At 43.1% G+C, this 12,212-nt stretch overlaps 1 protein-coding gene across 1 annotated transcript in view; it reads right to left on the minus strand.

The window, feature by feature from the left end:
- Positions 1-12,212, minus strand: part of TAOK1 (TAO kinase 1) — a 136,447-nt gene that overhangs the window by 68,222 nt on the left and 56,013 nt on the right. The window contains 6 exon segments of the mRNA XM_032216150.1: positions 1,262-1,353; positions 2,821-2,878; positions 2,881-2,933; positions 6,590-6,608; positions 10,074-10,150; positions 11,439-11,488. Coding sequence (XP_032072041.1) covers positions 1,262-1,353; positions 2,821-2,878; positions 2,881-2,933; positions 6,590-6,608; positions 10,074-10,150; positions 11,439-11,488 — 349 coding nt within the window.

Below are 12,212 nucleotides of genomic sequence, written 5' to 3' on the forward strand. Positions count from 1 at the left end.
GGGGGGGGGTGTCCCCCACAGCTGGATCTGGCCCGTGGGCCTTGAGTTTGACACCCCCGTTTTAAGGTCTGATGTTTTAATCCCACCATTGTTTGGTTCTGTTATTTAGGGGTTATAAGCTGAACGTTCGCCTAGTGGAGAAGGGGACTGCATACCAATTTATTAAAAAAAAAAAATAGGGGAGGAGGAGGGAGGAAGGAAGAGGAGGAGGACGACTCTGGGAACCTATGGCACACGTGGGCACACGCAACGTCACCAGCTGCACGCTGGTCTTCACTGGCGCCGGGGTGCCAGAAAACAGCCCGAAAACAGCCTGAAAACGGCCCGAAAACAACCCAAAATTATCAAAATATCAATATCAATAGCAGTTAGACTTATCTACCGCTTCATAGGGCTTTCAGCCCTCTCTAAGTGGTTTACAGAGTCAGCAAATTGCCCCCAACAATCTGGGTCCTCATTTTACCCACCTCGGAAGGATGGAAGGCTGAGTCACACTGAGCCGGTGAGATTAGAACCGCTGAACTGCAGATTACAGTCAGCTAAAGTGGCCTGCAGTACTGCACCCTAACCACTGCGCCACTTCGGCGTGCATGTGCCAGACAGCTGGTCTTTGGGTTTCCCAGGCTCCAGCTTGCACGGGCATTCTGTTTTGGGCGCTCGGGTGCCGAAAACGTTTGCCATCGCTGCTTTAGCCTCTCTGAAGAGTATTTGTTTCTCGCGGACATTTCATTACCCAGCTAGGTAACCGCATCAGTGCTTGTAGGGAGTGAGTGGGGTTTGCTCCGGTTTTATATACTAGTGGCTTGCTCTATCGGTGTCAGTGGGAGAGTTCTTGGGGGGGGGGGGTTCCTTATTTATTAGGCTGTTGTACACCGTTAGGTTGTCTAAGTTGGTGGTTCCTTGACTGGGTGTTTACAGCTTGGTGCTTGGGCCTAGGGTCAATCTTATTTGGGTGTTGGGTGCTACGGAGGAGGGTTTGCGTCCTTTTTTCTTCCCTTTTTGGGTTTATGGATGATCTCTTTTAAATGAGGACCCGGATTGTTGTTGGGGGCAAATATGCTGACTCTGTAAACCGCTTAGAGAGAGGGCTGAAAGCCCTATGAAGCGGTAGATAAGTCTAACTGCTATTGTTATTGCTATAAAGGCGTGCAGCTGTGGTTGATCCCTGTGTGCCTGCTGATGGCCGACTTGCAAAGGAGCCGGCAGAACGGAAGCCAGGGACCCAAGTGGACCCACGGGGGGGGGGGGGGGGGGAGCTCACCTAATTCAATGCAGGTGATCCCAAGAGACCACACGTCAACTTTACCATCGTACTGCCCTTCGTCCATGGCCAGGATCACCTCTGGGGCCATCCTAAAAGCAAACGAAAGACACAGCGTTAGGCGCGAAGAGCCAGATCAGCTGTTCTGCTGCTCGTGCTGTTTTATGCAGGAATGTTTCCCCACATTGGCGGCTGTTGGCACCTGGATGCGACTTAGCTCTGCCTGGTTCGGCTTGGCTCCTCACAGCCCCTCAAAGTAAGTTCTGTCTCCACCTCCCTGGCTTCCCAGAAGGGATCTGCTAACTGGCTTTGCGCTCCGAAAGGGGCGTCCCATTTTGGGGGTGGTTAGTAGTAGACCAGAAGATCCCATCTCCATTCTGTTTGTGAACTGGTCCCTTTTTGTCTCGTTGTTGCTATTAAATTTGTTTGCTGCTCATCTCGCTTCAAAGCAGGCCTTGGGCCGCTTGCAACGTTAAAAGCAATGAAACGATAAACGTTCATTATTTTTAAAAAACAAAGTTAAAAGGAGGAAGAGCAATCCAAAGTAATGGATAGTTCGTGACACGTTTAAAACCTTTTCATGTTTCTGATGCACAAATTCTTATGTTTTATTTTATGACACCGTAACCTGCCAAAGAGATTTGAAAGAGAGAACGGATGGCATATAAATTTAGTAAGTGAATCGTTTTGATTAATTTAATTACTGTATTCCCCTGAAAATAAACACGGGTCTAATTTTCTTTTGATAACCCCCCCCCCCCCCCGAAATAAGGCTTGGCCTTATTTTTTTGTTCCAAATTTTTTTTATTCTCTTGCATACTATTGTAAGTATACATTCACATAATTCTTCTTCTTCTTTACATTTGTCATTCTTATACATTTCTTATTCCATTTAATAGGTTATGATACACAGTTTGGGTTGCTTTATTTACCATCCCTTCCTTCTTTTGCAACACCACCTTATTTTCCATTTCTTTTCTCCCACCCTCCTTTCTCTACTTTTCCTTCCTCCTCTCCTTTCCTTCCTTCTTCCCTTACCTCTCCGCTACTCCTACTCTTCCTTCCCCCTTCCTACCCTCTCTCTCTCTTTCTCTCCCTTCCAACTTCTCCTTCCCCTTCCTTCTTCCCTTACCTCTCCTCTACTTTTCCTCTCCCCCTTCCCACCCTCTTTCCTTCTCTTCCTCTCCCTTCCACCCTTCTCTCCTTTCCTTTTTCCCTCCTCTCCTTCCAATTCCTTCTTCCCTTACCTCTCCGCTACTCCTACTCTTCCTCTCCCCCTTCCTACCCTCTCTCCTTCTCTTTCTCTCCCTTCCAACTTCTCCTTCCCCTTCCTTCTTCCCTTACCTCTCCTCTACTTTTCCTCTCCCCCTTCCCACCCTCTCTCCTTCTCTTCCTCTCCCTTCCACCCTCCTCTCCATTCCTTTTTCCCTCCTCTCCTTCCAATTCCTTCTTCCCTTTCCTCTCCCCTACTCCTACTCTTCCTCCCCCCCTTTCTAGCCTCTCTCCTTCTCTTTTAAGCACTTTTAACTTAGGGAACACCCCACCACCACCCCGCTTACCAGTAGGGAGTCCCAACAAATGAATTGGCAGGGGACGCGATGGAAGCCGATCCAAATCCGCCAGCTTCACCTGCCCGGGTTCCGTCAAAAGAATGTTCCCTGCCTTGATGTCCCTGGGAAAGAAAGGAAGGCAAGCCACAGGTTGATCCACAAAGGGGGGAAAAGACAATATGAGTAGTCCTTGACTTACAACCATTCACTTAGCAACAGCTTGAAGTTACAACATCACTGAAAAAAATCCGACCTGCTGGAAGTGCAGAAAAACGCAAGGGACCTTCTATCATATGTGGTGGAGCTGCTCGGAAACTCAAAAGTATTGGATTAAAATTTGGAAATAGATGCAACAAATTACAGAGGGACAAATAGAATATAAACCGGAACTCTTTCTGCTGGGAACAACCAATGGGAAATATAGAAAGAAAATTAAATACATACTGATACACCTGTTGACTACAGATAGATAATGTTTGCCCAGTGTTGGAAACAAAGTGATATTCCCCAGATGAATTAGTGACTCAGAAAATTCCAGATTGCACAGAAATGGGCAAGTTAATGCTAAGATTAAAGGACAAAAAGAGTCTGAATACTATGAAATTTGGATAATTGGCATGAATGGTTGCATAAGAGGAATAAAGTTAATTCAGCGACCGAGAAACAATAAAGAAATGTATAGAATTGTAGGTGAATGTATATAAATATAGAAGCGATATAAGATTGATATATACAGGTATGGTGATACAACAATGTTAATGTGATGATTAGTAAGGTACTACATTTAGGCAAGAAAACCAAAATGCACAGGTTCAGTATAAGTGGTACCTTGCACAACAGTAATAACTGTGAATCGGGGATCTTGGAGTCCTAGTGGACAACCATTTAAATAGGATCCAGCCGTGGGCAGCAGCTGCCAAAAAAGCCAACACAGTTCTAGGCTGCATCAACAGAGGGAGAGAATCAAGATCAGGTGAAGGGTTAATACCACTTTACAAGGCCTTGGGAAGGCCACACCTGGAATATTTGCATTCAGTTTTGGTCGCCACGATGTAGAAAAGATGTGGAGACTCTAGAAAGAGTGCAGAGAAGAGCAACAAAGAGGATTAGGGGACTGGAGACTAAAACATATGAAGAACGGTTGCAGGAACTGGGGATGTCTAGTTTAATGATAAGAAGGACCAGGGGAGACAGACCAGGGGAGACAGACTTCCAATATCTCAGGGGTTGCCACAAAGAAGAGGGAAGTCAAACTATTCTCCAAGGCACCTGAGGGCAGAACAAGAAGCAATGGGTGGAAACTAATCAAGGAGAGAAGCAACTTAGAACTGAGGAAGAATTCCCTGACAGTGAGGACAATTAATCAGTGGAACAGAAGTTGCCTCCAGAAGTTGTGAATGCCCCAACACTGGAAGCCCTTAAGAAGAGGTTGGATAGCCATTTGTCTGAAACGGTATAGGGTTTCCTGCCCGAGCAGGGGGTTGGACTAGAAGACCTCCAAGGTCCCTTCCAACTCTGCTATTGTATTGCATTGCATTGCATTGTATTGTATTATATTATTGTAAGATGTTATAGAGGGAAAAAACAATAAAAATCTGTCTACAAAAAAGAGAGAGAAAAAGTGTGTTGACTGTTTTTCATACGACTGTTGCAGCGACCCCCGTGGCCACCTGATCAAAATGCAGGTGCTTGGCAACTGACTCGTATTTATGACCGTTGCTCTGTCCCGTTTGTGTGTGTGTGTGTGTGTGTGATGCAATCACCTTTTGCAACCTTCTGACAAGCAAAGTCATAGGGGAAACTGGATTCATTTAACAACCACGTTACTAACTTAACGACCGCAGTGGTTCACCGTGGAGCGAAGCATTGTAAAATGGGGCCAAGCTCAATTAACAACGGACTTGCTTAGCAACAGGAATTTTGGGCTCACGTTGAGTACTAATAATTAACACCCACTCAGGTGGGTAATTTTCTAAAAATTAAAGTTTGCTTCGTAAGTTATTTCTTTAAAAAATACAACATTTTTTTAAAGATCCCAATAAATGATGATGATGATGCTCCATTCTGTCTCCATAAAAGGGAATTTATTTATATCTCCTTTCCCTCTCTGGTGGCCCTACCATGCCACTTCAGCATTGAAAGATTTGTCCTTTGAAACCCAAAACTCGGGAAGGAGAAGCAGAAAACAGCTGATTCAGAAGGTTCACAAATAGAATATAGAACAACTGAAGGGACCTCAGAGGTCATTTAGTCCAACCCCTGCCTAGGCAGGAAACCCTATACCATTTCAGACAAATGGTTGTCCAGTCTCTCTTAAAAGACTTCCAGTGTTGGGGCATTCACAACTTCTGGAGGCAACTTGTTCCACTGGTTAATTGTTCTAGTAATAACTAATAATTCTAATGGGTTGGGTTGGCAATATATAAATCATGTAGCAATGTTGTACCTGTTTCTTTAAATCATACTGTAAAATGTGATTGGTTGCTGTTTCCTCAATCGGTCATAAGAGGGAGCCAGAACGACCATTAGCTCTTGTTTGTTAGATGCTGGGCTGATCTGATCTGAGTGTTTTGGAAACTGGCTGTTAGAAAGTGCCGTGAACTATTGTAAGTTTTGCAACTGTTAGCAAACTTTGTGTACCGGCCTGATTATATGATACTGGACTATGTTATTTGGATTATCCTTTAACTGAAAGACATTGATGACTGACTGTCTTATCCGTGTATGACTTGGACTGTTTGATGGACTCTGATACCTCTATTTCCACGAAAGTAAAAGCCTACTTAAACTGCAGTGTCTCTGTATGCTGGTTTGTGTGTTCTCCAACACAACTCTCACAACGCTTCGCTGAACGTACTCGCTCTCCCAACGGGGAGCTTACCTAACACTGGTTATGGGCCCAGAGTATACCAGACATAGCTAAAGGAGAGTTGGTGTTGACACGCAATACCACATACAGACAGCTGTTTATTGTAGTGATTTTACTATCCTGGAGAAGATGGCGAGCGACCCATCAACAAGCCTATCGATGATAACCCGGTTGGATGGAACAAACTATGTTTCCTGGTCTATGAAATGCAGTCTACCCCTGCTTAGGAAAGGTTTATGGGATGCTGTACAGAATCCACCGGATGTAACTGCTTTGAATCCAGATAATGATGGTGATGCCCAGAAGATAGCGGATTTTCAGCGATGCAACGAATGGGCGTTGTGTATTAGGTCTAACACTGAATGACCAACAATTAATACTTATTCGTGGAGAAAATTCTGCTGCAAGATGTTGGGAGAATTTGAAGAGGATTTATGTACGTGACACTGTAGGTGCACACATACATCGTACACGCAAACTGTTTAGGGCACGTCTTCTGAGAGGTGGAGATATCTTAGCTCACTTAACCTTTATGAAAGGGGTTTTTCAGGAGCTACATGAAAAAGAACTAATTTTCTGAGCTACATCAAGTTTATATCATACTCTCCTCGTGGATGAGAGTTATGATGTTTTTGTATCTTCTCTTGAAGTCCTAACCCGAAATGAACTAACATTGACTGACATTACTGCACGACTGTTGGAAAAGTCAAGGAGAAGGAACAACTGAGAGAGACACCACCACAACATGAGGAGTCATCTACTGCCTATACTGTTCGAAAATGTTTCTTGTGGGGCTAAGGGACATATAGCTAGATTCTGTAAAAAGGCGAAACAACAGAATGCCGGAGAGCTAGAAAAATGCTAATGTCAACTTAGCTATGTCTACTTTGGCTATGTCTAGCAATGCACCTGTAAACCATTTTGTGGGTTGTTGATAGCGAGCATCACAGTGCATTGCTAGATAGAAAAAGGTTTGTAAAAATGACCACGAGCAAGGAACATGGCAAATGGATGGAAGGTGAGGGCATCTGGTGAAGGTAACACATTGTTCATTCCTAAATGAGCAGTTACCAATGTTATATGTACTAACCTGAAATTCAACTTACTATCAGTTAGGGCTCTGGTTAACATTGGCTATGTGGTAACCTTTAGGGGAGATATCTGTATTATTGAAAAGGAGGGTAACAGGTTACTGCTACTTTAAAAAACGGTTTGTATGTTATACCGGATGATCAGATGGCTAACACAGCTTATCATAATGTTAACCCCATGACGAATGCATACATTTACTACATAGACGCATGGGGCACATTAATTTCAAGATGCTGCAGCAAACTGTTAAGTTGGCAGGGAGTAAAACTAAAATCACGCAGAAAATATTTAAACTGCAATGTTTGCAATCAGGAGAAAAGCAAAGTTACTCCAGCAAACAGACTGAATGGTTTTAAAAACAAAGGAACCTCTGGAGGTTGTTTTTGCTGATATAATAGGACCTAAGAAACCCAGTTTGGGAGGTGCCTGTTATGTTTTGAGTATCATTATTCCCGATACGGTTTCTGTTACTTAATAAAAACAAAACAGAAATGTTTCAGCATTTCTTTAATTGGCTGAGGTTTGTGGAAAGAAAGATGAAAGCAAGGTTATTACTGTAGTTACTGATAATGGGATGGAGTTTACCAATTATAAATTCCAAACAATGTTAAAAACAGCTGGAATCGGGCACAAACGTTCTGCTCCTTATAGGCCACAACATAACTCGTTTGTAGAATGAAGGGGGCAAACATTACAGGCCATGGCTCGAACTATGATAGCTGATTCAGGTTTGCCGGAAACACTGTGGGGTGAAGCTATGATCTGTAGTAATTATGTTTTAATAATGTGGCGAATACGACAATTGCCATTCACTAGGTGGCATGGCAGAAAACCAGACCTGAGTTACCTACATACATTCGGAGCCCCAGCAGGGTGCATATACCATCACAAGTGAGAGTGAAAGGGCAACATAGAGCTCGACAGTTATTTTTTGTAGGATAGGAGGCTAACCATAGATCATTTAGGTTTTGGGAGAAAGGCACAGCTAAGGTTTACTGTAGCGCAGTGCTGGGTTTATAGAACACGTGGGGTGGAATAAATTAGAAACAACTGATGATGTAATTATCGACACCCAAGTAGTCCCTAATGATGAGGTAAGAAAACAGTGAAAGAAATTAAGGAAGAAGTATATGACTAACCAGAAGAACAAGAGCAGGTTATACAGGAGAGTCCACTGGTGAGTCCTGAAATACCTAGACCAGTGTTTCTCACCTTGGCAACTTGAAGATGTCTGGACTTCAAGTCCCAGAATTCCCCAGCCAGCATTTGCTGGCTGGGAATTCTGGGAGTTGAAGTCCAGACATCTTCAAGTTGCCAAGGTTGAGAAACACTGACCTAGACGTTCAACCCGTGTAACCAGACCACCTGACAGGTATCAGGCGTGTAACCAGACCACCTGACAGGTATCAGGTATAGCATGTCAGGCAAATAAGGTTCCTGCTAATGAGCAAGAATTAATCTATATCCAACTGAGGAACAGTAAGAAAGAAATAAATCTACCAACTGAAGAAAGCTTGGAAAGCATGCAATAGAAAAGGAATCAAAATCATTGCAAAAAGCTAGACGTGTATGAACTACTGAAAGGCACTGGCAAGCTGCTAAGAGGATATTAAGGTATCTTAAGCAAACAATGCATTATGCATTGTATTTAGAACCTAAGGATGATCTGAGCTTATCTGCATAGCTGATGCAAGTTATGCTACAGATGTGTCTACACGGAAATCAACATCAGGGTTTGTTGTATTCCTGGGAAAGGCTCTAATTGGACGGCGGTCTATTAGACAAAAACATTTACGTCTATCGACTATGGAGGCTGAGTTCTCATGTCTGTCATTATTATGTACAGATTTGATTTGTTATAAACAACTCCTACTTGATATGGGGATTGACATACGAGAATATTGTTGTTCATGAAGACAATCAAGCAGCAATTCAGATGGCATCCAATCTTGCTGTAAAAACTAGGTCAAACATAGTGAATAAGATATCTGAATGTTCGGCAAAGTGTGAATAGTAAATTCGTTTCACTGGAGTATTGCATGTCTGAAGACAACATCGCAGATCACTTTACTAAGGCCCAAGGTAATATAAAGCATAAACGTTGTTGCAAGGAATACGGATTAAGATTGTAAGATTTGTATATTGTCCTACCAAAGGGAGAATGTAGGAATATAATTCTAACGGTTGGGTTGGCAATATATATATATCATGTAACAATGTTGTGCCTGTTTCTTTAAATCATACTGTAAAATGTGATGGTTGCTGTTTCCTCAATCGGCCATAAGAGGGAGCCACATGACTGTTAGCTCTCTGTTTTGTAGATGCTGGGCTGATCTGATCTGAGTGTTTTGGAAGCTGGCTGTTAGGAAGTGCCGTGAGCTATTGTAAGTTTTGCAACTGCTAGCAAACTTTGAGTTCTGATACTGGACTATGTTATTTGGATTATCCCTTAACTGAAAGACATTGATGACTGACTGTCTTATCCGTGTATGACTTGGACTGTTTGATGGACTCTGATACCTCTATTTCCACGAAAGTAAAAGCCTATTTAAACTGCAGTCTCTCTGTATGCTGGTTTGTGTGTTCTCCAACACAACTCTCACAACGCTTCGCTGAACGTACTCGCTCGTGGAGCTTAGTTAACATAACTATCAGGCAATTGCTCCTCAGTTCTAAGTTGCTTCTCTCCTTGATTAGTTTCACCCATTGCTTCTTGTTCTGCCCTCAGGTGCCTTGGAGAATAGTTGATTCCCTCTTCTTTGTGGCAACCCTGAGATATTGGAAGACTCCCATCATGTCTCCCCTAATCCTTTCTTCATTAAATGAGACATACCCAGTTCCTGCAACTGTTCTTCATATGTTTTAGTCTCCAGTCTCCTAATCCTCTCTTGCTCTTCTCTGCACTCTTTCTAGATCCGCATCCTTTTTTCAATTGTGGCGACCAAAACTGGATGCAAATATCCCAAGTGTGGCCTTATTACCAAGGCCTTATAAAGTGGTATAACCCTTCACGTGATCTTCATTCTATCCCTCTGTTGATGCAGCCTAGAACTGTGTTGGCTTTTTTGGCAGCTGCTGCCCACGGCTGGCTCCTATATAAATAGTTGTCCACTCGGACTCCAAAGTCCATCTCGCAGTTACTACTATTGAACCAAGTACCACCTATACTGTACCTGTGCATTTCGTTTTCTTGCCCAAATGTACAACCTTCCTTTTTTCACCACTGAATTTCATTTTGTGACTTGGAGCAGGAATCAAGGCAAGGAGAGACGCAGAGGGAGGACCGAGGATCAGGTTGTGGAATGCAAGTAGGCCAATCCTTGAAGAGCACCGTGAGTGATTGCAGCAATTTCCACTTCTTGCAAAGGCTTTTATGAACTGGAGGAAAGAGAGAGGCGTTGTTAGCAGGGCAGTAATGGCATTAAGCGGGGCGACCAATCTGGGAACTTTTAAGATGGGTGGAGTTGAAGTCCACCCATCTTAAAAGTTCCCAAGATGGTGAACTCTCATTTCAAGATTTCTTCTTCAGCTACACACAGCCTAAAATTCAAGCTACCAATGATGGTTTAGATAACCTTCCATCCCTTATGAAGTCCATGAGTGGATATATGCCCTTTTTGCTGAAAACTGCAAGAGGAATATCAAATAAAGAAAAAGATTATTTCAGTAATAGTTAAGGGAAAAAAACGATTAGAAATTTTTCTGGCAGTAGGGCAAAAAAGTAAAATAAAAAAAACCCAGCTGAATTCAACAATCATTATAATATATAATATATTCCTGCCGTCAGTTTTCTATATTTTTTTAATGTCTTGTTGCTTGATGTATTGTGACGTCTTAAGTCACTGTGGCTTACAGACCATGGTTTATGTGGCACAGTAGTTACAGACCATGGTTTATACAGCGCAGAGCCATGGTGGCGCAGTGGTTAGAATACAGTACTGCAGGGCTGAATCACTGCCCACTCCAGGAGTTCGATCCTGACTGGCTCAAAGTTGACTCAGCCTTTCGTCCTTCCGAGGTGGGTAAAATGAGGACCCAGATTGTTGGGGGCAAATAGGCTGACTCTGTAAACCGCTTAGAGAGGGCTGGAAAGCACTGTGAAGCGGTATATAAGTCTAAGTGCTATTGCTTGGGAAGGAAGGGAGGGAAGGAGGAAGGAAGTGAGGAAGGAAGACAGAAGGAAGAAAGGAAGGAGGGAGGGAGGAAAGGAAGGAAGGATGGAAGACAAGGAGGAAGGAAGGTAGGAAAGGAAGAAGGAAAGAATGTTGCAGTTGTTAGAAGGCAGTATTGCAGGCTAAACTCTGTCCACAGCCAGGAAGTTCGATCCTGACTGGCTCAAGGCTGACTCAGCCTTCCGTCCCTCCGAGGTGGGTCAAATGAGGACCCGGATTGTTGGGGACAAGAGGCTGACTCTGTAAACTGCTTAGAGAGGGCTGTAAAGCATTGTGAAGCACTATATAAGTCTAAGGGCTATTGCTATTATAGAAATAGAAATTCAGTGTATTCAACAAGCCACTTAAGTAAACATGACAACACAACACTTCTAACTACTATTAAAGTTTGAGAAACTGTCTCCAATACATTGCCCAAGTCTAATTTTTTGCATGTAATTGCATGTAATTAATTTTACATGTAATTTGCATGTAATAAAAAATATGAAAAGGACTTACCTTCTAGTAAATCTGAAGCTGATCCTAAACAATATTCCATAACAAGCTGCAGCAGAGAGAAAGGAAGAGGAATTTTAAGAGGGCATTTCAGCGGCGAAGAAAGAAAGATTTGATTTAAGTTTCCTGTCTTTCATTTTCACCAGTTTGTTCTAGATACAAATGCAGTTTTTCAAATTTATTTCTATTCATTTTAAGTTTCATTTACAACTTTTTAAAATATATAATTTGGTGATCCAAAATCACCCAGCTGGCTTTCAGGTCTCACGTGGGACTAGAACTCCGGCTGGGTGTCTTTGGGCCAATCACCAGGAGACGGTGAGTTCTAGTCCTGCCTTGGGCATGAAAGTCAATTGGATGACTTTGGGCCAATCACCAGGAGGCTGCAAGTTCTAGTCCCACCTTAAGACATGAAAGTCAATTGGATGACTTTGGGCCAATCACCAGGAGGCTGCAAGTTCTAGTCCTGCCTTAAGACATGAAAGTCAATTGGATGACTTTGGGCCAATCACCAGGAGGCTGCAAGTTCTAGTCCTGCCTTAGGCATGAAAGTCAATTGGATGACTTTGGGCCAATCACCAGGAGACGGTGAGTTCTAGTCCTGCCTTAGGCATGAAAGCCAATTCGATGACTTTGGACCAATCACCAGGACGGTGAGTTCTAGTCCTGCCTTAGGCATGAAAGTCAATTGGATGACTTTGGACCAATCACCAGGATACAGTGAGTTCTAGTCCTGCCTTAGGCATGAAAGCCATTGGATGACTTTGGGCCAA

The sequence above is a fragment of the Thamnophis elegans genome, chromosome 4 (genome assembly GCF_009769535.1).
Source record: "Thamnophis elegans isolate rThaEle1 chromosome 4, rThaEle1.pri, whole genome shotgun sequence".
In the NCBI taxonomy this organism is placed as follows: Eukaryota; Metazoa; Chordata; class Lepidosauria; order Squamata; family Colubridae; genus Thamnophis; species Thamnophis elegans.